This window comes from Pteropus medius, unplaced genomic scaffold (assembly GCF_902729225.1).
Source record: "Pteropus medius unplaced genomic scaffold, Ma_sr-lr_union100, whole genome shotgun sequence".
Lineage (NCBI taxonomy): Eukaryota > Metazoa > Chordata > Mammalia > Chiroptera > Pteropodidae > Pteropus > Pteropus medius.
In genome coordinates, this window is record NW_024354499.1 from 6,496,946 (window position 1) to 6,522,722 (window position 25,777).

Genomic DNA, 25,777 nt, shown 5'->3' on the forward strand with positions numbered 1-25,777 from the left:
TCTGAGCTTCCTGGGGTTTTGTGTCCATTTCCTTCACCAGGTTAGGGAAGTTTTCCATCATTATTTCTTCAAACAGCTGTTCAACATCTTGATTTTCTTCAGTTATGCCCATCAGATGAATATTCGGAGCCTTAATAGTGTCCAATATAGACCTTAAATTATTTTTATAGTCTTGGCATCTTTTTTCTTGCCATTCTGATTGAGTGTCCTGATTGGCTTTTCTGTCCTCTAGATAGGGCATTTGATCCTCTTCTTTATTCACTTTGTTTATTCTTTTGTTTATTCCATTTAATATACTTCTCATCTCAGATAATGTGTTCTCCATTTCAGACTGGTTCCCTTTTATAATTTCCATTTCCATTTTTATGTTTTTTATCTCTTTGTTGAAGTTCTCTACACTTCCCAAAAGTTCATTGAGCATCTTTATAACCAGTGTTTTGAACTCTGCATCTGTTAGATTACTTGACTCCATTATCTCTGTTCTGTTCTTTCATAGGGTTTCTGCTTCTTTGTCTTCCCATTTTGGCTGCCTTTCCGTGTCTGTTTCTATGTACTAAGCTAAGCTCCTAAGTCTCCCGGTCTAATTAATGTGCATTTGTGAAGTAGGCGTCCAGTGGCACAGTCTTGAGAGGGGTTCAGCTGCAGGCCAAATTTAGCCCAAGCCTCTACCCCTGCGGAGCCATCTGTTAAGATTCAGCAAACGATCCACAGATGCTGTGCTTATAGTTGCCTCAAAAGGCAACACCAGAAACCAAGGCCAGTTGCCTCCAGTGTGTGTCTAGGCGCTGCTCAGCAAGGAACACCTGACTCGCTGAGGATATACCTGGACGTGGCTTGGGTGGGGCTGGAAGTTGGGATAGGTGGGGTTTCAGGGAATTGTCTGGGCGGAGCGACCTCTGTTATACAGTTTGATGACGTCAAGGCTATGGTGGCGCTGTGTCTGTGCACTGGAACGGGGGAGGGCTCAACAGGGAACAATGGATACCACCGGCACTTCTGTACCGAGGGAGTCTCGCCTTAGCTCTCACTCTGACAACGTCTCTCTGTAAGTCCCTGGTGCCGCCTGCATGCAGCCAAATTGGCACTAGCGCTCAGAGCAAGCAGGTCTGTCACCTCAAAAATCTGCTCGCAGATAAGGCCCCTTTAAGAGGCATCTGCTGCTGCCACTGCTGCAGCCTCCACCTCACTCAGCCGCTTGAGATCGTGCAGCCCCGTGTCCTACCTTCTGCCATTGCGGGGTGATTTCTTGGACTTCTCCCTGGTTGTATGGCTTGTTCATCTAGATCCCAGGTGATTTTTCCTGGCTACTGCTCCTTGTTTCCATCACAACTTTGGTTTGGACACCAGAGGGTTGAACAGAGCCTCTATCATCTACGCCATTTTTTTCCCTCCACTTATTGATTTTTAAATTGGCTCACCGATTAATTCTTCCTGAGACACAAAATTACATGAAGATAATGCAAAAGGCAATAGGGACAGTCATGAGACAGAGTGTGTTTCTTTCCATAATGGTAAAACCTTGCTAAAGTCACTTTTAAGTATATAGAACCACCCAAAGTTGTTTTGGTTAAACATCTAGCTCATTTTCAGCCAGTAAAAACCTAGTTTGCCACTTAATGTTTTTAAAGGGCTTCACGTCAAAGCTCTACCCTACCTTGGTGATACTCTTTCCCTCTGAATGTCCTTCTATCCAAATCTTACCCATTGTCCAGAGTAGTTCTCCATCCTGAAGCTCTCTGTGGCTTCTTCCTTCAGCCATCTTCTTACCCCTCTCTGGATCTTTATAGTCCTCATAATTTATACCATAGAATCCACTGCCTTGATCTATTTTCCAGTGTCTCCCTGTGTGCTTCTCCTGTCTTGGGCATACTGTACAATCTGCAGTGCCACGATCCTTTTTCCATGGCTTGGCTGGAGCACGCAGCCAGCATTCCCTAAACGCATCAACCTGACCATACAGAGGTCATGGGAGGTGCCATGTAGGAGTAGCTGAAGACTGTGGAGCTACTCTGAGAACACTTTTTGGAAGGAAGAGTTTTATCCAGTTTTTAAAGGCTCGAGAAAGGAGTGTGCTTCTCAGGGAATTCATATTTTTTCTCTAAAGCATTTAGGACCAACCACATTTTGCTAAACATGGCATGACAGCTGGTCACTAAACTATTATTCAAAAGCTCTCAGATGACATGGGAACTATAGAACGTCAGTACTGAGAGAAACTAGAGACAATATAGTCTCACCTATATTTATTCCATAAATAATGATTTCTCATTATATGCAAGGCATTGTGCTAGGGCTTGACGATCCTAAGCGGAATGATGGGGTCCTTGCTTTCTAGGAGTGTGTAGTTTCTTACGGAGGTAACAAAGAGGTGGCTGGCAGGCTCCACAAACCTTTTTAAAAATAAGAAGTTTTGGAAAGTTGGAAGAGTAATCTGAATTTGCATTCCCTACGGTTGTCTCATCATTTATATCAGAGGTTGGCAAACATTTCTAGTAATAGTAATTATTTTAAGCTTTTTGGCCCATGTGGTCTCTGTCATAAGTACTCAACCCTGCTTTTATAGCATGAAATCAGTCATGAAAAATACATAAACAAATGGTGTGGTTGTGTTTTAATAAAACTATTTATAAAACAAAAGAGATGGCCATGCCAATTTGGCCCACAGACCATAGTTTTCCATCTCCTGGTCTGTATCATCAACTCACCCAGGAAGGCATATGAGTTTACAGTCTCCAGTCTAGTGGAAGCAAATCTTGCAGATACATGTGGCAAGTTTAGTGCAGTTGTGGACAGGTTCTGCAGAAGCTCAGCGGGTGGGCGGGGGGAGGTTCTAAATCTACTTGAAGACCTAAGGCTTCAGGAAAGGAGGTAAAACTTCAGCTATTTATGTTTTATAGAATAGGACACTGGGGCCCAGAGACATGGCATGACTTTTGTAATGCTCCTGGAGAACGAGTTGACTAAAGGCCAGCTCAGTGGCTCTCTAGGGCAGTGCTTTGACCATTACTTGCCATCCCAACTTTTGTTATGTGTGGCCTCAAGGACCTCCAGCAGACTCACCTCTGAATTTATAATTCTTTCCTAACTCCAACACTACCACCCATTTTTTTCACCTCCCAGCTGATTTTTTTTTCGCAGAAATAAGTATCTTATGTATTTGGGTTTTGTTGTTGTTTGTTTTTGTTTTTTTATTGTCAAATTTATTGGGGGTGACAATGGCTAATAAAAGTATTTAGGTTTCAAGTGTACAATTCAATAAGATATCATCTGTATATTGCATTAATTGCATTGTGTGTTCATCACCCGAAGTCAAATCTCCTTCTGGCACCACATATTTGACTCCCTATACACTCATCTACCTCCCCACCTCTTGAATGTTTAGAATAGCTATTTCTGGAAGGTTGGTAAGCAATTTTTGCCAAAAGTAACAATCAAATCAGTAACTGAAAAGATGTGATTTAATTTATTAAAGAGTTGAAAAAATGTTGTACCCGCCAGCCCCCAATAGACACATGGACCACCAGAAATCAGTGAGTTATAGGAAACACACTCTTTATTCAGCCAGCTGGGTCTGCCTGGGATACGCAGACCCCAAATCAAACAGCCCCGAAATGTAGAGTTACAGGGTTTTTAAGCTCTAAATCCCCATTTTTCATCCTGTTTGAACACACAAGTCTATTTTTCTTCTTTTTACTGTCAACCCACAGGTCAGTTGTGCAAACGGGGGTACAGAAGCAGAAAGCTTATTGTTGGAGCATTATGTTCCCATGGGCGATAGTCAAGCAGTAATTTTCCAGCCAGTACAGAAATAACTCATTCTGTTAGAAAATTTACAAAGAACATAGAAAGCTGTTTTCCCAGTTAAGTGATGGTCTACCGGACCCCCATCCCTCACAGTGTGGAATCTGTCCCAACAGGGCAGTTGTCTCTCTGTGGGGAGCAGAGAAAAGAGCTTTGTGCAGGGCATTCTTCTCTTTCTCTCCTCAGATCTCAACCACAGTCTTGGCTTCACCTCTGTCCACGTCTGGTGATTTCAGAGCTTGTATCCACCCCCTCATCTCTCTTCTAAACTCCACATCATGCTAAGAGCAGGGACTTTATCAAGAAGGCTAGGGGGAGTGGCTAAAAGATTTTAAGCATGGGAAAGACATAATGAGAACTATATTTTATGAAGCTCTCTCTGGCATATGGGCAGGGAATAAAATTGAAAACAAGGAATCCAGTTGGGAGGTGAGTACAGGTGAGCGTAATGAGGACCTCAACTGAGGCAGGTGGAGAGACACATGAGATGGTGGAGGTGACCAAGGTTATGGTTGGCTGTAGAGAGGGAGAGAAAAGATCAGTTAGGGGATTCTAAGTGTTTGGTTAGGAGATCATATGCATATACTCCCAGTCTCAAAAGAGGGAAGATTATCAGGATGAGTTTGAGGTGCCTATGAGGCATCTGAGCATCTAGGAGGATAGATAAATGAGTACTGATTGTACTTTCAACTTCCTTGTATGTTTGAAAATTTTATTGGTTAGAAATAGAAAAAATAATGTAATAAATGTTTATAAATATAAATTACAAAAAATAGAAATTGAATAAAACTTTACCAAAAAGTAAAAATTCAGAACCCAGGAGGTAATTTTCTGTAGGAAAGTTGGATAGTTCCTTAACCTCCCTATGTTTCTGCTTTTTTACTTTAAATGGGAGGATTGGAGGGAGTTGGATTAAAAAATCTTTAAAGTTTATTGAGCTCAAATACCCTAGGGTTTGAATAAAGTATAAACATGCTTAATTCTGTGTTTGCTCTCCCCTCTTACAAGGTAAGACAAAACAAAACAAATAAACAAAAAACACATTCCACAGTTATGACCCCCCCCAATCTCATCAATTTGATATATAATCCATAGATGTTACTATTTTTTTCTGTACATTTTCTCTACAGATTTTTAAAGGCTGGGCTTAACTTCTTTGTGAAATGCTTAATGACTTAAAAAATAATGGAGTTCTAAATTAATTAATCAAAGACCAACTAACCAGCAAGCATTTATTAAGCAACTATATAAAACCATCTGTTAGGTGCTGTGGAGAATACAAAAAATAGTACGACATCAGCTCTGTCTCAAGGAAATTAGTGTTTTGGGAAAGAACTAAGTGGTCAATACACAAAGAAATCGAGGAACGACGGAGGACTGTGTTGTCCCTTAAGATTTCCAAAAAGGAGAAGAGAACTGAGAGTCACTTGGCTAGAAGAAGCCTGTGGAGGAGATAGAGTTTAGAGCAACTCATTCCATTTATTAGTATTTTATTTGTGGGCTTATCCCTAATGATGTTGATTTGATTTCTCTTACTAGAGTCTGGATCACTTAAAAAAGCAGGACAGTGGGGGAGGTCAACAGGGCATATAAGTTGGGAAGAAAGTCAGGTAGGGCAAAGGTTTAGTCAGCAGCTGTAGGTAAAGTGGGTAGGTGAAAGTCAGGTGGAATGATCAGCAATAGATGACTCAGGCAGGAGCCCTGGCTGAAACCTTAGAAGTGGCTGTTAGGAAGTTGTTCCAGAGGCTGGGACAGGGTCAAGGTAAGAGATGAGTTTAGCTATTGAGGTCTAAAGGCCAGCATCCGAGACAAGCATCAAGGTAAACTCCTAGGGAAGCCAAGTATTTCTAGAAGTCTTAAATATCAGGGACTGTTAGGCAACATCTACTCCCTCTATATCAGGAGCCATGTCCTCATCATTCCAGCCCCACTCACTGATCAGATCTGTGGTCAATGCCACGGGCTTCTGACACCTGTCTACTTCCTTCATGAGTTATTAGGACCCTCAGAATTTTCCCTCTCATCTAAAATTTGGAGTTTGGGCTGCATCTCTGGACTGAACTTTGACACTTTCACAGATTATTTTTATAGAGGTGGCAATTATGATGATAAGAGTGGGGCCATATTTTTTGTTAGAAAGTTGGCCCTCTTGAATATTCTATTTCCCTACTTCCATGGGAATATCTTTAAAGGGATTTAAAAAAGAAAAGTATGATCTTTACTAATGAAATACCTTAAGGAGGTAGAATTAGAGAAAATGGGTTATCCACATGAAATAGAATGAAATTGAACCCCTATCTTATACTACTTGCAAAAATCAACTTAAACCAGATTAAAGACTTAAACATAAGACCTGAAACATAAAATTCTTAGAAGAAAACATAGGGGATGTCAAGCTCCTTAATGCTGGTCTTGGGAATGATATGTATATTTTTGGAATTGACACCAAAAGCATGGGCAACAAAAGCAAAAATAAACAAGTAGCACTACATCAGACTAAAGAGTTCCTGCACAGCAAAGGAAACAATCAATACAATGAAAAGGCAACCTACAGAATTGGAGAAAATATCCAAAATATATAAATATTCCAAATACCCAATATCCAAAATATATAAAAAATCTCATACAACTCAATAGCAAAAAACCTACATACAATTAAAAAGTGGGTAAAGGACCTGAATGTGCATTTTTCCAAAGAAGACGTACAAATAGCCAACAAATACATGAAAAGGTGCTCACTATCACTAATCATCCAGAAAATGCAAATCGAAACCTCAATGAGCTATCTATCACCTCACAACTGCTAGGATGGCTATTATTAAAAAGTCAAAAGTGTGGGCCAGGATGTGAAGGAAGGGGAACACTTGTGTACTGTTGGTGGGAATGTAAATTGATAGAGCTATTATGGAAAACAGTATGGTGATTCCTCAAAAAATTAAAACTAGAGCTACCATATGACCTAGCAATTATACTTCTGTGTATATATTCAAGAGAAATAAAATCAGTATCTTGAAGAGATATCTGAACTCTCTTGTTTATTGCAGCATGGTTCACAGTAACCCAGCTGTAGAAACAACCTAAGTGTCCATCAGCAGATGAATAGATAGAAAATGTGGCAAAAATATACAATGGAATATTATTTGGCCCTAAAAAAAAAAGGAAATCCTGCATTTGTGACAACATGAATAAACTTGGAGGATATTATGCTACGTGAAATGAACCAGATACAGAAAGACAAATATCACATGATCTCTCTTATATGTGGGATTAAAAAAAAAGTTGAACTCATAATAACAGAGCTAGAATGGTGGTTACCAGAGGCTGGGGTTGGAGGAAAAGGGAAGATATTGATTACAGGGTACACACTTTCAGTTATGAGATGGATATGTTCTGGAGACTTAATGTACAATATGGTGACTATAGTTAGTAGTTATGTATTGTGTATTTGAAATTTGCTAAGAGAATAGATCTCAAGTGTTTTAAGACATTCACACAAGGGTAACTATGGGAGGTGATGAATATGTTAACTAGTTTGAGTGTGGTAATCATTTCACAATGTATACACATATCGAAATACTATGCTGTATACCTTAAATTGTACAATTTTTATTCATCAAAAAATAAATAAATTAGTGGCCATGGAATCTCTATTTCAATATATTTATTGCATTTCTCTTATATGTATGTATGCACGCACGCATGTGCACACACACTCACACACTTGCATAGTGATGAATCCATTCACTTCTGCTGGCTCTGGTGTTAGAGAAGTGTGAGGCAACATCTTCAAGGGTGGCAGAGTTAATTTGCCTCCAAGATATTCTAGTCTGAGTGCCTTCAAGTCGAAGGAGTTTGCTTTTACCCCTCCCTGCCATGTTTGTTTTTGGGGTAATGATTGGAACTATTGACATCCTGCAGGACCTGGTTTGGCCTGGAAGAAGAAGAGATGTGTTTTATCTTAATGGTCTTTGATCTAGGTGGGTATATTTATTCACCAAGTATGTCTTCCAGTACACAGTGCATATTCAGCCACTCTTTGTAAACCATTTCTTGTTTCTTTACAGTCCTACTATGATGTTTCCTAAATTTCCTTTCTTTTTAAAATTATTTTTTTTTTGCAATTTTTTAAATAACAAGGGTAACATATATTCATTGTAACCAGAAATATAATGCTAAGATTTGTAGAGAAAAACTACTTCAATCAAAGTTAGGAGGGCAAAATTGGGAACCACTGCCTAAGCAATTTCTTCAAAGGTTGCATTGATGAAAAGCAAACTTTTCTCTTGTTTTTAAGACCCATCTTTTCAAGATTTAAAAAAATTTCCTGTTGCTTCTCTTTTTTCTTTTTATCAATATACTTTCTATTTCTAATAGTTTGACTTTTAAATGCTTAAGTAATTCCTGCTTCCCAAGGTTTCTATGGACAAGCTCATGATACTTTTTTCTTTTTTTTCATTTTTTCAGAGTATGTGTATGTGTACACACACACACACACACACACACACACACACACACACACACACACACATACAACACATAAAATAGTAGGCCCAAGAATAGGCCAAAGATGGTCATGCTAAACTCCATGTTAGCAAACCAAAACTTAACTAAGTTTCTATGCGTGGCTCTTCTAGAAAAGGAAAGCCTAGGTCAACCAATCCATGTTTGTCTGCTTAGCATAAGTTATCTAACCTGTTTCCATAATTTCCTTTTGCTCTGTATAAGGAAAGTAACCCCGCTTTAACCAATCATCAAATGCCCAGTATAACTTTCCTGTTCCTGCTTTCTTTGGTCTATAAAAATCTCTTGCCTTGTACAGCTATTCAGAGCTGCTTTCTACCTGATAGGTTAGATGCTGCCCAGTCCATGAGCTGTTGAATAAATAAAGCCAATCGGATCTTTAAAATTTACTTAGTTGACTTTTATATTTTAACACATGCAATTATTTTAAAAAAAAAAATTAATAAATAAAGTGTTATTGGTTTCCTTTGAATACATATCCCCTGGATAGAACTCTTACCTTAGGAGGTAGATGGTAAGTTGTCTTTAATCATTAGTTTATTATGTAAAATGTTCACATGACATTTTTTTTTGCATTTTCCTCTTGTAGCTTTTTAAAGATTTTAGCATTTCATTCTATATGGATTGATATGCAAGCCTTTTCTTTTAAGTTTGTGGCTTTTTTGACCTTCGTTTCCTCTGCCCCTTTGCCACTGACATTCAAAGATAGTAAAGCATGATTTCCCCTTTTAACATAATTTAATGCCTTTTAGCGCTCATAGTCAGAAAGTCCTGTGTGGTCTAAATAAACTTCTTTCTGTTAGTCACAGTAAAACTTGGGAAAGGAAGTAAGGGGCTTGGCCAAGTGATAAAATACTCAAGTGATGTGGGAAAAAATGGGCATTATGGGGAGAAAAGGGAGGGGAAGAGGAGGAAATTAAAGGAAGGTAGGGAAAATATAAATAACAGAAAAAGCTGGCAAGAAAGGGAGCTTAAAGAGACAATTTTCCAAAACCCATCTGAGTTAGAACATTTGGGAAGTCTCACTGAATCCTGTCCTTACAGTGGTCAACTCTTTCATTGTATTAACTTAGAATTTAGGCTGTCATTAGTACTTAACTACATTGACATTGTTGAAATATTGCTCCATGAAGTGTTCTGCTGCAAAGTGACACAAGAATCTGGCCATGCTTTTATATATTTTGTGTGGAGCTTTCTAGGTACAGGAGTGTCCACAAATGTAATCTGAAGATGGACTCAGGACTGAGGTCCTAAAGGAGGCTGCAGTGAGATTTTCAGAGATTCAGACCCCCTTCTGATGATTGTAATCTTGGTCAAGCCTCTTATTCTGCTAATCCAGTCAGTAGAGTTTACCACATCGTTTTGGAAGGGAGAGTGATTCAGATGTTATCTAATTCAACTTTATCTTGACTTTCACCACATCCCACTGTGGGTGATGTCGACTAAACGTAAATGAAATCAGGAGGCTTTGGCTCGAAATAAATGATAAAGATTTATTCAAAAGTTTTAGGGTTTGAAAACTGAAAACACAATTAGGCAATACCCAGAATATTCTGAAGAAGAAAGAAAAGGTAGGATTTCTTATAGTAAAATGCACGTTCTTGAGAAGAATCAGTTCTGCATTCTTAGCCTCTGGGTTAGTCCAAGAGCGTAATTTCTAAATGTCTGGTGATCTGGATGTCAAGTAGTCTAGACACATGAATATTCTTTCCTTAGTCCTTGTGGGGTAATCAGAGGGTTATTTGGAGATTTGATGTGTATCTGGGCATTGATGTAGAACTGCAAAGTTTAAAAATTTAAGCTCCCAAGCTAGTTAAAACAAAAGTATAATCATTTTCTCATACCTCAACCTACTACTTGATTTTAGTAATTTAGTAGCTTAACTACAGCGACTCCATTTTCTTTACTTTGTTCCTCAGTGAATTAACTGTTTCAGTTTCCTCAACTGTAAAATAAGGTTAAGATATTAACTATTTCAAATAGGGTATTATGAAAATGATGTTAAGTCAACATGACATACATAAATGTAAAGCACTTTAAATCATGCACATAGCAAGTGCTGAAAAAATGCAAGCTATTAAAACAGAATTGATTTATATTAAACTTATTTTTGCAAATATCAGCTCTTCCTCTGTGCCAGCAGATCTCAAGGTGTGGTGTGGAGACATGTGTGTGTGTGTTCTGAGAGACCCTTTTCAGGGGTCTGTGAAATCAAAACTATTTCCTTAATGTAATCAATCCGAGTAAGTGGGTTCTTTGCTGAATGTACAACTGAAAAGCCAAATCCAGAGGTCATGGTCTTTTGCAGAGAAGACTAATTGTGAGGCAGCCACATGGACACCAGAGGCAAGGCTCAAATTAGTCTCCCCCATTAGTGAACTAGTAGTGATTTTTGTGGTGGAGAGGAAGGGGTAGGGTAGGCTTAGAGAAGTGATGATCGGGTAGTCTTTATGGAAGTCTTTGGTTCTCCTTTGTGGGCAGCCAGGCTCCATGTCTCTTCATACATCGCATGTGTAGAAAATGACTAGTTAGCATGATCTGAGGGAGAACTTTTAGGCTTTTGTAAGTCAAAAGTTTATCAGCTGGACAAGGATAGTCCTTCTAGCAGACTCCAGCCATGGACACTAGTCCAATGGAGCCAGGTTTGGCCTGGCTGTTGCTCAGGGTTTGGGAAGGAGATATTGGTATTTCTAGAAAGACACTCAAAGAAACAGTTAAGGTCTGGTTTCATTAATAACATGAAGAGGTTATTTTCTCTTTTCATTCTTTCTCTCAAGAAGAGTGGTTTTCAGATCTATGTGAAAAGTGATGTTAACATACAGAAGCAGCTAGAGAATCCATTTGTCTTCTATTAAGACAAACATTAAAGAGGCTTTTTTTCATTAAAAAAATTTACTTATGCTAACATGTAATGTATCAGTTATTTTAAATGAATATTTTAAACTTCGTTTTAATTTCTAATACAAGTGTCAATATAACCTACAGAAACAAAAGCTCTTTGGGGGTCTTCAATAATTTCTAAGAGTAAAGGTATCTGTGAATAAAGTCTGAGAAGCAAGACTTTGATGTAATTCATGATCGAATGAATGTGGCTGTCTTGTGATTGCCACAACTTTGTTTTCCAGCTTCTATGTCTTTTTCTTGTGATTTCCCGTCTGGACTGAACTTCTTCCATTTCTGCTGCCGAAGTCTTACCCTTCTTTCAAGAGCATCTTGTTCTCCTTGAAGCTGGTCCAGATTTCGCGTCCTCCTTGGCACCCTCTTTCCCGCACGCTGGGAAACTTCGGGGCCTCCCTTGGGCACATGCCCTTCTCAGCCTTGGGTATCAATTTTGCATTGACTAAGACTCTTGGCGGGCCAAGTCTGGGTTTTTCCATACCTGCGCGCTCGCTCTTCTCAGAACCAGAGCGTCTCCCAGCCACCCTATTCAACTGAGAGGCGCTGCCTGGGCTCAACTAGGCCAGGCGGCGCTGGAGGGTCACGGAAACGGCCAGCGGGGCCACTACAGCCAGTGGTGGGGCGGTGCAGTGGAACCGAGCAAGCACGCACGCCGGCCCCGCATCTGGTCCCGACTCGCTGGGATTTCCAGGAATCAGCAGCCGCTAGAAGGGCGGGCACTCACGCCAGAGGGGGCGTGGCCTCCCCGCGCGCGGGGAAAGGCGCCGGCGCCGTATGCGCGCGCACAGTCGGCGGCCGCGCGCAGCTTGCTCGCTTCCTGGATGGCGGCTGTGGCTGCTGGAAGCGGGACGCCCCGGGAGGAGGAGGGGCCCAGTGGGGAGGCAGCGGCCCCGCAGCCCCAAGCCTCGACCAGTGCGCCCGGGCCTCGTCTCTCGAGGCTGCCTCTGGCACGAGTGAAGGCCTTGGTTAAGGCGGACCCCGACGTGACGCTCGCGGGACAGGAAGCCATCTTCATTCTGGCACGAGCCGCGGTGAGGCAGGAGCGCGAGGGGCGCAAGGAGTGGGGCGCAAGGAGAGGGGCGGGGCGCGTGGCAAGGGGCGGGGCTTAGCGGCGGCGTGGGCCGGAGTTGGGGGGCAGAGGAAGAGGAGGGCCTGGGCCGGGTGAGCGGAGGACTGGGAGGTGCAGGGCCCGGGCTGGATTCTGAGGTGTGAGTGTAGGAAGGGAAGACAGGAAAAGGGTCATAATGCAGGAGTTGTATTGCTAACACACCTGTGTCATCATGAGAGCCTGGCCAAAGACGTTAATTTGCATCTCCCGTGTCTAACTTAGAACTTGTAGTTGCAGATGAATGAGTGGAGTGGATTTACAAGTGAGGGAGGGGAAAGGGGAGTAGAACTTGAAGTCCCTGAGAACTTCCCCGTGCACCTGAGCCCACTTTCACTCCTCTCTCAGATGATGCTAGAACCGACTGATACAGTAGATCTCCGAAAACTTCATTTTTTTTTTTTTTGTTGAACGTTGTTTCCATATACTGTTGATGAGGTACCCTAGGAACTTAACTGTTTATATCACTTAGTCTATGGTAAAATTGGTTTCGTTACCGTGTCCTTTCACTTAAAGTCCCATAACCTATTGTATACGTTACGTGATGACTTACTGTACACCTCTCCTTGTTTGCTTCACAGGAACTGTTTGTGGAGACTATTGCAAAAGATGCCTACTGCTGTGCTCAACAAGGGAAGAGGAAAACCCTCCAGAGGAGGGATTTGGGTAAAGTGTCACTGGCATTTGGGTAAAGTGGTATCTGGCATTGGGGGTGTACAAGGGAGGGCTGGATGAGGCTTCCCTTTGGTTAAGAAGGCGTCACTGTAAGATGGGAGATGTTTCAGGGTCTGTCCCTGGGATGTTTTTTGTTGGACTGCCATAGTGCCAGAAAGCCCTACCTTTAGAGTCTTTATGCTTTGGGTTGTTGGAAGGGTGGTGGGACAGACAAGGAAAGGAGTCTAGCTGTTGCCAAAGCTGACTAGACCCCTTTATGCTTTCTGCCACATTGTGCAAGGGTTAACATTTTTATTTCCCCTAGAAACTGGACGTTTGATTTCTGACTCTCCTTTCTAGCCTAGTAACTTTAACACATATGTAAGCTTTCATATAACGTATTCTCACGTTCCCTGCTATATTGCCAAACTCTTCTCTGATGATTTTCAGAGCAAAGAGGTTCCCTCCACTGACCAGTATTTGCTCAGGGTTTTCTTACTCTTGTAGAGAGATAGCTGATATGTAAGATTTGGTAGTAGAGTAGACATGGATCTCAGAATAGCAAAGGGACAAATTTTATGCATGCCCTGATTTGCATACGGCCTCATGCCCTGCACTGTATGAGTTGTGTTTTTGGGGGATGATGTCCAGATGACCAGAGATAGTCAGGTGTCCCTTTGCTTTGTGTTTCAGATAATGCAATAGAAGCTGTGGATGAGTTTGCTTTTCTGGAAGGTGAGTTCTCTATCAGTGGGTAATTACTTCCACTTGTCTTTTCTATGCTAATGATCTGAGTTCAAAACCTAATAAAATGGATGCTTGGTTCTTCCTGGTTTGTGATGTTTCGTTCTTCCTATTTCCTATTAAGATAGGAAAAACTAACTTGCTACATCTGGTGAGATTTAGCTGACAATTGCTTCTATCTGAAATGGAAGAGAAATGAAGACCCCAGTAGAATTCGCTGGATTCTGAAGGTTGATTCCTACTTTGATTTCCATTCCTAGATATAAATCTTCCCTCTCATCATAATGCTAAAGATCAGAGACAGTTGCCAACATTTAAAGGGTTACTTCTTGTTCCTTTTTCTTCTTCAGTAGTTAGTGGTAAGTGATTATTTTGCTGCAGTGAGATTCTGTACTTGCCTCTGTCTGTTTGTTCTTGGGAATTTTAGATTAACTCATGCACTAACTAAATCTTGTCCTTGAAATAGCAAATATTTGAAATACCTCATTTTAGCTACCTTCTCTTAGAGCAGTTTCTGCTGCTTAATTCCTAAATCTGATCAGTTTACTCTTACTTACACGTACTCTGACTAGTTTTTTGAAAGCCATGTACCTTCACCATACTAGGGTGTTCTCATTGCCTCTTCAAACCTCATTACCTTCAGAAATCTTTTCTTGATTTATTTCATTATTTTAATGGTCTTGTTTTGCATCTCTGTATAATCTAGGCTCCTGGCCCTTTTGATATATTTTTCTAAATATATCAAAAATGTATCTTTTTAAGATACATTTCCATGTATCTTAATGATCAGCTTCATTTATTAATTTTTAGATCTTTCTCAAGCTTCTCTTTCCATCTCATTTTTTCCTAAAATTAACTTGTTAGCTATCTACATAAGGCAAACACCTTGTGATCGACTTTCTGTAAATTCTCCATTCAAAAATGTTTGGAGACTACTTTATCCGCTCATTTTTAATTACCAGCTCTTCAAAGAGATGAGCGATATCAGATTTGTATTTTAAAGACATACGTAACACTAGTGCCCTGTGGGTCATAAATTGGAGGGTGCCAGGAATAGAAGTGGAGAGATCCTATGTAGTTTTCCACTCTAGCTTCTTCCATGGCATAATGCGTAGCTCGAATTTTTAATAATGACCATTTATTGAGTGGTGGATGTATTCATTTTCATCTTCCAATCCAATTATCTCAGTAATTGAACCCTCTGCTTATCCTACACTAGTAGACTAAAATTTTGGCCCTGTGCATACAGTCCATTTATATTATTTTGTACCTGGTAAAGTAAATGTTATGTCCTTAGTGTATGTTCTAAGTAGGAAACCATTTTTTCTTTTTTAATAAAGGCAATATGTATACATGCTTAAAAATCAAATAATTACTTAATGTTTTATAATGAAATACAGCTGCTGCCCCTCACCCTTATATTTTTAGTTTAGGTGGTTACCTATATTTCTAAATAATATGCTTCTTTCTTGATTTACCAACTATAGATGTTATCTATTGATTTCTATGACAAATGAAGATTTGTCTAACCTATACTACCCCATAAATCCCTTCCTTCTTTCCATGTTTTGGTAGTTGTATCATTATTTTTAATAATTTTTAATTTTTCAATTACAGTTGATATAGAATATTTTATTAGTTTCAGGTTTACAACATAGCGATTAGACATTTATTTAACTTATGAAGTGATCACTCTGCTAAATCTAGTACCCAACTGGCACCATATATAGTTATTTCAATATTATTGATTATATTTCTTATGCTATACTTTACATCCCCATGACTGTTTTGTAACTACCAAATTTTACTTCTTAATCCCTTATCTTTTTGCACCCATCCTCCTAACCCGCCTCTTATCTGGCAACCATCAAAATGTTCCCTGTATCTATGAATTTGTTTCTGTTTTATTTGTTTATTTTGTTCTTTAGATTCCACATGTGAGTGAAATCAAATGGCACTTATTCTTGTCTGACTTACTCCACTCGGCATAATATCCTCTAAGTTAGTCCATGTTGTTGCAGATGGCAAGATTTCATTCTTTTTTATGGCTGAGTAATATTTCATTGTATATATGTACCACCGCTTCTTTCATCCATTGATGGACATCCAGGTTGCTTCTGTATGTTAGCTATTGTAAATAATGCTGCAGTGAACATATGGATGCACATGTCCCTTTGAAGTAAGTGTTTTGGATTTCTTCAGATAAATACCCTGAAGTGTGATTGGTGGGTCCTTCTTTGTCTTTTGTTATAGTCTTTGTTTTAAAGTCTATTTTGTATGGTATCAGTATTGCTACCATAGCTTTTTTGTTTTTTGTTTCCATTTTCTTGAAATATTTTTTTCTATCCCTTTACTTTCAGTCTGTGTGTGTCTTTGGATCTGAAGTGAGTTTCTCCTAGGCAGTATATATAAGGGTCTAGTTTTCTTATCCATTCGGCCAACCTATTTTTTCTTTTTTTACATTTTTTAAATGCCAGTTTATTATTTTTTTCATACTATATATACATAATCTTTTTAACACTTTACTTTTTAATTCCCCCCCTCCTCCCTTCTGGTAACCACTAGTCCATTGTCCATGTCCATGAGTCTCTGTTTGTTAGTCCTGTTCATTTGTTGCTTTTAGATTTATATCCCACATATGTGATTTTCAATCTTTTCTGTTTGGTTTATTTCGCTTAGTATGATTATTTTAAAGTCCATCCATGTTGTTGCAAATGGCAGTAATTCGTCTCTTCTTATTGCCGAGTAATATTCCATTGTATATATGTACCACAGCTTCTTTAGCCAATCATCTATCATAGGACACTTCAGTTGCTTCCATGTTCTGGCCACTGTGAATAATGCTGCTATGAATATCGGTGTGCAAATATCTTTTCAAATATGAGTTTTCAAGTCTTTGCGGTAAATACCCAGTAGAGGGATTGCTGGATCACATGGTAGGTCAATTCTTAGGTTTTTGAGGAACCTCTGTACCGCTTTTCATAGTGGCTGTACCAATTTGCAGTCCCACCAGCAGTGTATGAGGGTTCCTATTTCTCCGCATCCTCTCCAACATTTGTTATTACTTGTCCTGTTGATTATAGCCATTCTAACAGGTGTGAGATGGTATCTCATTGTGGTTTTGATTTGCATTTCTGTAATAGCTAGCATCTTTTCAAATATTTGTTGGCCATTTGTATGTCCTCTAGGGAGAAGTGTCTGTTCAGGTCCTCTGCCCATTTTTTGATTGGATTATTTGTTTTTTTGTTGTTATTGAGTCGTATGAGTTCTTTGTATATTTTGGATATTAGGCCCTTATCAGAGATGTTGCTTGCAAATATATTTTCCCATTCGGATGGTTGTCTCTTTACCTTGTTGATGGTTTCTTTTGCTGAGAAGAAGCCTTTTAGTTTGATGCAATCCCATTCATTTATTTTTGCTTTTACTTCCCTTGCCTTTGAGGTCAAATTCATAAAATCTTCTTTAAGTCCAAGGTCCTTGAGTTGAGTTCCTATGTTTTCTTCTATGCATTTTATTGTTTCAGGTCTTATATTCAGATCTTTAATCCATTTTGAGTTAATTTTGGTGTGTGGCGATAGACAACAGTCTATTTTCATTCTTTTGTAGGTGGCATTCTAGTTTTCCCAGCACCATTTTTTGAAGAGGCTTTCCTTTCTCCACTGTATTTTTGGCGTTTTTCTTGAAAATTATTTGCCACATAAATATGGGTTTACTTCTGTACTCTCGATTCTGTTTCACTGGTCCGTATGTCTGTTTTACTGCCAATACCATGCTCTTTTGATTATTGTCACTTTGTAGTATAATTTGAAGTCGGGCAGAGTGATGCCTCCAGTCTTGTTCTTTTTTCTCAGGATGGCTTTGGCAATTCGGGATCTTTTGTGCTTCCATACAAATCTGATTGTTTTTTCTATTTCTTTAAAAAATGCCAATGGGATTTTGATGGGGATTGTATTAAATCTGTATAATGCTTTAGATAATAAGGTCATTTTAACTATGTTGATTCTTCCAATCCAAGAACACGGAATATCTTTCCATTTCTTTGTATCTTCTTCGATTTCTTTTAACAGGGTCTTATAGTTTTCATTATATAGGTCCTTCACATATTTTGTTAGATTTATTCCTAGATATTTTATTCTTTTTGTTGCAATTGTGAAAGGAATTATTTTTTCCACTTCTTTTTCTGACGCTTCGTTGTTAGAGTATAGGAACGCTATGGATTTTTGAACGTTTTTGTATCCAGATACTTTACTGTATTTGTTCATTGTTTCTAGTAGTGTTGTTGTGGAGTCTTTAGGGTTTTCTATATAGAGAATCAAGTCATCTGTAGTGAGAGTTTGACTTCTTCGTTTCCTATTTGGATGTCTTTTATATCTTTCTCTTGTCTGATTGCACTTGTTAGGACTTCCAATGTTATATTGAAGAGTAGTGATAGTGGACAGCCTTGTCTTATTCCTGATCTTAGAGGGAAGGCTTTTAATTTTTCACCATTAAGTGTAACGTTAGCTAAGGGTTTGTCATAGATGGCCTTTATTATGTTAAGATACTTTCCTTCTATACTAATTTTGTGAAGTGTTTTGATCATAAATGGATGCTGTATCTTGTCAAAGTCTTTTTCTGCATCTATTGATATAATCATATGATTCTTATTTTTTAATTTATTTATGTTGTGTATCACATTAATCGATCTTTGTGCCCCTGAGATGAAGCCATCTTGATCGTGGTGTATAATCTTTTTAAATATGTTTCCGTATTTGATTTGCTAGTATCTTATTTAGGATTTTTGCATCTGTGTTCATGAGAGATATTGGTCTGTAGTTTTCTTTTTTTGTGTTATCTTTACCAGGTTTTGGAATCAGTAATATCGGCCTCATAAAATGAGTTGTGAAGTATTGCCTTTCTTCGATCTTTTGGAAGAGTTTGAGGATAATAGGTATTAAATCTTCTTTGAATGTTAGGTAGAATTCACGGGTGAAGCCATCTGGTCCTGGACTTTTACTTTTTTGGTAGTTTTTTGATGATTGTTTCAATTTCCATACTGCTGATCGATCTATTTAGATTTTCCAGTTCTTCTTGATTCAGTCTAGGAAGGTTGTATTTTTCTAAGTACGGGTCCATTTCCTATAGATTATTTAACTTGGTGTTATATACTTTTCAAAGTGTTCTTGTATGATCCTTTGTATTTCTGCAATATCAGTTGTAATTTCCCCTTTCATCCCTGATTTTGTTTATTTGTGTCCTTTCTCCTTTTTCTTTAGTGAGTCTAGCCAGGGGTTTGTCAATTTTATTAATCTTCTCAAAGAGCTAGCTCTTTTTTGTATTTATTTTTTCTATTGTTTTTTTGTTTTCAATTTTATTTTTTCTGCTCTAATTTGATTATTTCTTTCTTTCTGCTGAGTTTAGGCTTCATTTGTTCTTCCTTTTTCAGTTTTTTAAGAGGAAGCATTAGGTTATTTATTTGGGCTCGTTCTTGTTTTTGGAGGTAGGCCTGGAATGTTATGAACTTTCCTCTTATGACTGCTTTTGCCGTGTCCCAAAAGTTTTGATGTGTTGTACTATCATCATTCATTTCTATGTATCTCTTGATATCTTTGTATTTCTTCTCTGACCCAGTTATTCTTCTGTAGCATGTTGTTTAATCTCCATGTATTTGTGGTTCTTCCTGACATCTTTTTTCAGTTGATCTCTAGTTTCAAAGCATTATCATCAGAGAATATGGTTGGTGTGATTTCAGCCCTCTTATAATGGTTGAGGCTATCTCTGTGTCCCAGTATGTGGTCGATTCTTGAGAATGTTCCATGTGCACTAGAGAAGAATATATAAGCAGCTGTTTTGGGATGGAAGGCTCTGTAAATGTCGGGTTGTGCTGAGAAGTACGACAATAATCTAATGGGTTTTCCTTTATAGGTTACTGTCTTTTCCCTGGCTGCCCTGAGAATTCTGTCTTTGTTGTTGATTTTTGATAATTTTAATACGATGTGTCTTGGTGAAGGCCTTTTTGGGTTGAGATAATTGGGTGTTCTATTGACTTCTTGAATTCTAAGCTGCAGCTCACTCCTTAGAGTGACAAATTCTTGTCAACTATTTGTCTGAAAATGCTTTCTAATCCCTGCTCCTTTTCCTCCCCTTCGAGAATTCCCATTATTCTTATGTTTCCTCTCCTGATGGTATCAGCTAGTTCTTGTATTTCTCTTTCATTATTTTTCATTCTTCGATTTCTCTTTTCTTTCTGATTTATTTCTAGATTTCTGTCTTCGATATCACTGATCCTTTCCTCCATTTGGTCGACTCTATTTCCCAAGCTTGTTATTTCATTTTTCACCTCTCGCAGTGTGTTCTTTATCTCCAGAAGGTCTATTCAGTTCTTTTTGAAGGTTTCAGTCTGCTTGCTAAAGAATCCATTCTGCTCATCTAGTTGTTTTTTTAATTCCTGAAATTGTGATATGATTAGTTTCGGATCTCACTGAATTTCTTCAGAAGTACCATCCAGAATTTAAGTTGCCTATTTCCATGTCCGTAAGCTTATTTTCTGGAGAGTTTTCTGAGCCGCCTTGTCACCTTGGTTGTTCATGGTGTTTAATGGACTATTTCTCTGCCTGGACGTTTATGGAAGTGTGTTCTGCTTTTTTTCTTTTTTCCACAAAGAAGATTTATTATGTACTAGTCTCTAGCCTGTTGTAAATAAAGTGTTTTTCATTTGGTCTCCAGTAGGTGGCGTCTAAGCCTCTTGAATATCTGCTTTATATAAAGTGTTAATAATACCTTTTTTTTCTTTATAGATGTTTAATCATGCTTGCTACCCTCAATCTCAGTTCTTGTCAGTGTTAGTGACAGTTTAGGTAGCGTTCACTCAGATTCTCCTGGCGCTCCGTTGCGTTACGTCTGGGAGGGTATGGGAGAAGGGGCCCTCTGGGTTGGGAGTTGGAGGCTGCGACTCAGCCTCAGTTTTGCATCCGCGGGTGTTAAAAATCAACTGTTGCTTCTCTATCGTCCCTGCTTTTCTGCCATCCCTGGTTCTCTGCCCTGATGATTGTGCACTGCCACCAGCCGTGTGGAGCTCACAGCACTCCCAGGCAGGGCTGTTCAGGTCACTCTCCACACTTTCTTTCCGCCGCCCCTCCTACAGGGAGCTCCGAGAGGCAGCTTCTTTGTTTCTCCCAGGCCACTGCCCAACTCCTGGGCTTCTGACCTCTGGTAGCTCTTATGTGAAGATCTCACGCTCAGACGTGCTGGTGTGCAGTTTGGGTGGTTTTTGTTGAGTTTTAGAGGAGTTCAGCTTATTGTTGTTTCAAAGGGAGAGATCTGGTAATCTCTCTCTTGCTGCCATGTTTAATCTAATCTCCATCCTATGTCTTTTGATTGGAGCACTTAACCCACTTACATTGAAAATAATTGTTGATAGATACATAGTCATTGCTATTTTATTATTCATGGTTTTTATCTTCTTAAACATTATTTCCTTGAACATTTCTTTTAATTGTAGTTGTATCATTTTTAGTTTCTTTGTTACCTTTATAGTTAATATAACATACTATAACTTTTTGTTGTACCTAACTCTCAACATGTTTCTTGTCTTCTCACTTTGTAAGGGGTGACTTTTAGTGTATCTATCTCTTCCTTTCCTGTTTTTAGCCCACTTCTAGCTTTCACTTCGCGTCATGTATTCTTTGACATTGTTAAAGCTGTTACCACAATTAAATCTTCCATGCTTCATCTGTTGAGTGTAGAGGTTAAAAAATAGTACTGTGAATAGCTTTTCTTCTGGATGTTTTATGCAAATATGTTTAGAATATGTACATTCTTTTCTAAGCCTTTCCTTACGAAAGGTAACACAAAGAACAAATTTAAAGTCAATAAATAATAAAATTAACACCATTGTAAATACCAGCGAGACCAAGAGATAAATATTGTCAGCCACCAGAAGCTCCGTGTATATTATTCTTCATGTCTTTTCATGCCCTGCCTGACTGTATCCTGACTTGGGTAATTACTTCCTTGATTTTCTTTAGTTTTACCACATAAGCATTTATCCCTAAATACTAATGTTTAGTTTTATGTTTCTTTGAAGTTTCTACAAATAGAACTAAACTGTATATATTTATTGGTTAGCATCTGTTGCAGAGCTGTTTTCTTTAGGTTAACACATTTATGAGATTCATCTTTGTGGTTGCACATATCTCTGGTTTGTTCATTTTCTTTGCTGTATGGCATGCCATTGTGTGACAATACCACAATGGAACCATTTTAATGTGGATAGTTAGATAACCTTTTTTTTTTTTTAATGACTTAATTTGCTGTGAACATTCTTGTACATGTTTCTCTAGGGGTGTGTGTGTGTGTGTGTGTGTGTGTGTGTGTGTGTATAAAATTGCTAGGCATAGGATATATATCTCCCTTTTGAAGGTACTGCCAAACTTCTTGGATATCTGTTTCACATTTCTGCCAGCAAGCAGTATATGATAATTCCCGTTGCTCCTCATTCTTACCAACGCTTGGTGTTCTCAGAATTTGATTTTTGCCAGTATGATAGGAATGTAAGTGATAATTGCATTGTGGTTTTAATTTGCATTGCCCAGATTACTGGTGACATTGAGCATCTTTTCATATGTATGTCCTTTTTTTATTGGAGTGGGGGTTCTGTTTTTCTCTTGGATATTTTGTCTTTTTTCTAACTGATTTATAATATTACATATATAATCTGAATATGAGTCTTATTCAGTATATGAGAAGGATGTATCTTTTCCTGGTTTATGATTTATGATTTGTGTTTTTCACTCTATAAGATATCTTTTGATAAACATGGATTTTTAATTAAAGGTAGTCAAATGCGTTTTTTCCTGTGTATAGTGCTATTTGTTTCCTGTTTAGTAAGGAAATTTTCCCTAACCCAGGGTCATGAATTCCTACATGCTAAAATCTTTATAGTCTTGTCTTTCTTAAAACTAGAGTTGACTTTTTGTCTTTCAGATTGAGGTAGTGGTCTAATTTCTTTTTTTTCCTTCTTATTTAGATATTCCCTTATCTATATCATTTTCTTTTTAGTGCTACCTTTGTTATAAACCAAGGCTGTTTGGGGGCTTTTTGTTCTCTCTTGATGATCTTTTTGTCTATTCTCTTGTCAGTATCACACTGTCTCAATTACAGGAGCTTTAGGTGAGAGAGCAAATCTTCTCACCTTGTCCTTTAAGTGTTTTGGCTATTTTTGATTCTTTGCATTTTCATGTATGTTTTAGAATCTGCTTTTCAAATTCCACTAGAAGCGGGGTAGGTTTGGATGACATTGAATCTGTTGATTACTTTGGGGGAGAAATGATGTTTTTACAATAGTGACTTTTTCAGTCCATGAACATAGTATATATCTTCATTTATTTAGAGCTTTACTTTTTTTAAATTAAGTTTTTAATTTTACCTGAAAAAGTCTTCACATATATTGTTAGATGTTTTCCTGTCAGTACTTAATATTTTCGATGCTGTTGTTAGTGGTATCTTTCTAAAAAAATTTCAATTTCTGAGTTGCTAGAAATAGAAATATAATTGATTTTATGTTAATTTTGTTAATTCAAAGTGTTTTGAAGGCTTTTTTTTTTTGTCTTTTGTTTCTGTTGGTACTGTCTCATGGTTGGATAATTTGAGGCCTGTATTATAAAACCTTTCTCCAAAGAAGATTTTTCATGTGCTTCTGCAAGGCACCTAGGAATATTTATTAGTGTAAGATCCTTTTAATCCAAAGCCAAGATTTGAGGATCTATGGGCCACTGTGGTGATACGAACCCTAACTATAATAAGCCTGTGAGGGAGCTTGTTTAATTCTGGTTTTGTCTTACTCTCAGAGTGTAGCCATTTGGGACTCAGTTTTAAAAAAGTGTGTGTGGGGGCAGGTTATCAGGCCTTTTCACTGGGCAGACTGTGGGATTTGACTTGGTTTGCTCAGCTTGTCAAAAATCAAAGCAGTTTCTCAGCTCTGTCTTCTGGATTGGCAAATGCCCTCAGGGCAAAAGAAGCTTTGAAGGCTGGATTTTGTGTTCTTGCCTTTTTTAGATTTGGGGTTTGCCTTTTCTTGATGCTTCTTCAATGCCTTTAGGATTTTAAAAGTATTTTAATAAACTTTTTCAGTTGAGCTCAGCAGGAATTTGAGTTATAGCGTTTTTAAGAAAAATAAATTTTGGTCTCTTGCTTTGTAGGCTTTCTTTAAATGCCTGGTAATTTTCATTCTGTTTGAGAATGAGGGAATAAGAAAATGTGGAAAGGTGTGTGTGTGTGTGTGTGTGTGTGTGTGTGTGTGTGTGTGTCACTTCTACTATAGGGTGAGCAGGGATAGGACCAGATGTTATGCTGGGGGCCCCCAAAGGCCAGAATGCAGAAAGCTTTACTGGGGGAACTGGCATTTTCAGAAGCTGCTCTAGTTCTCCGGATAATTCACTTAGTTCTTTAGAAGGGAGCCCTCTGATTTTTTTTCCCCTGCCAAGTTTTAAATACTTGTTTTCTGGGAGTGCTGCATGTAGGGAGGGTTGTGGGGAGATGGGGTCAGCTGTTTCTCATCTAGACCCTTGAGTCATTAACCCATTTAGCTTTGCGTCTCTTTCCTTATTCCTGGTGTCTGGGTCTGCAGCCTCTCCATGGGTTTCCTAGGCAGATGGGCTCCTACTTCTACTGCAGCTCCATCCGTGTTATTTTTAAGCTCATTTTTCCTCTGCACTATTTATAAACATACTCAGTCAGATTTCTGTTACTCAGCTTATTGTTGAAATCTCTTAACTGCTGATATACCCTCTATTCTTTTTGTAGATTTATATCTTTTCCTTAAACATTTTTTTCCTTTTGAGTGGAATCTTGGATGGGAAGGCATAAAAACTTGTGGGCTTAGTATCTCATCTTGAACTGGGACTTTTTCAAAAGGTTATAAACTCTTGGCTTAGAGAACTAACCTCATGTATTTTGTATCACTCACCCCTTGTATGGTTTTCATAAATGCTCATTAACTAACACAACAATTTCTTATCCCTTTTCCTACCTCTGGTTCTCACTCTCCAGTATGCTTAATTCCCAGCTGCCCACCCTCTGTACTGACATGTTTTTCCCCGAGGATCTGTTGGATGGATAGTCTTCAGAACAAGTATTTTGGTCTTAGAGAACTGCCAGTACCAAAGCAGCTTCCACTTTAACCTTTCCAGTTTGTTACGCGCATCCAGCTCTTAAGGCACCTTGCTTAACACATTGTTCTTTGTCTTTTTAGGTACTTTGGATTGATTGCTGAGCAGGGAAGTTTTGGGAGCCTTTACCTGCATCCTTCAGCTAGCTCTCTGTTGGCCTCAGCTTTGAAGAACAGAGTCCTTAGAATGTTGCACTTACACTTCCTGTTCTACCTTCACCTAAGCCGGAGTAAACAGAGATCTCACCTGTTAGTTTTTCTCTGCAAGGTCTTCCACTGTTTGTGTCTTCCATTTCCGGCCTGGATGCACCTGCCGCTACTTGGGGCAGAGATAAAAGAATTGTGTAGATTGCTGAATGAATGGTAAGGACTGGAATAAAAGTTACTGATCAACTTTAAGCTAGTGTGTTTCATAGTCTTGCATTTGTTCTCACTGCCATGACTGGAGAGCTACCATGCCCAGTCACAGACCTTCCTGATCTTCCCTGCCAGCCGTTCGAAACCTAAGCCTTTGCATTTATTCTTCATTTTTCCAGCATGTCACCAGAATCTGGTTCTAGAATTTACTAGATACTACTTAAGGTCTTCATAATGCCAATAAATGTGATTCTAAATTTAAAAGTAAATATAACATTTTAACAGCTTTATTGAGATATAATTCATATACTATATAATTCAGTCATTTAAAATGTAAATTTCAGTAGTTTTTAGTATATTTACAGGTATGTAAACTCACAATTTTAGACCATTTTCATATGAATAGAATTTTGTATTTTGTGTCTGGCTTATTTCACATAGATAACGTTTTCAAGGTTTTTCTGTGTTATAGTATGTGTCAGTAGGATTATTTTTATATTTTAACTGTGGTAAAATACCCAGCATAAAAATTACCATTTTAACCATTTTTA

The 25,777-nt window shown here is 38.5% G+C and overlaps 1 protein-coding gene across 1 annotated transcript; it reads left to right on the plus strand.

Annotated features, from left to right (window-relative positions):
* Positions 1-11,993: 11,993 nt before the first annotated feature.
* Positions 11,994-25,268, plus strand: POLE4 (DNA polymerase epsilon 4, accessory subunit). Its single transcript, XM_039852487.1, has 4 exons — positions 11,994-12,251; positions 12,907-12,991; positions 13,673-13,714; positions 24,954-25,268. Exons 1-4 carry the CDS (start codon positions 12,042-12,044, stop codon positions 24,965-24,967), a joined length of 351 nt encoding a protein of 116 aa, XP_039708421.1. The 5' UTR covers positions 11,994-12,041; the 3' UTR covers positions 24,968-25,268.
* Positions 25,269-25,777: the final 509 nt, after the last annotated feature.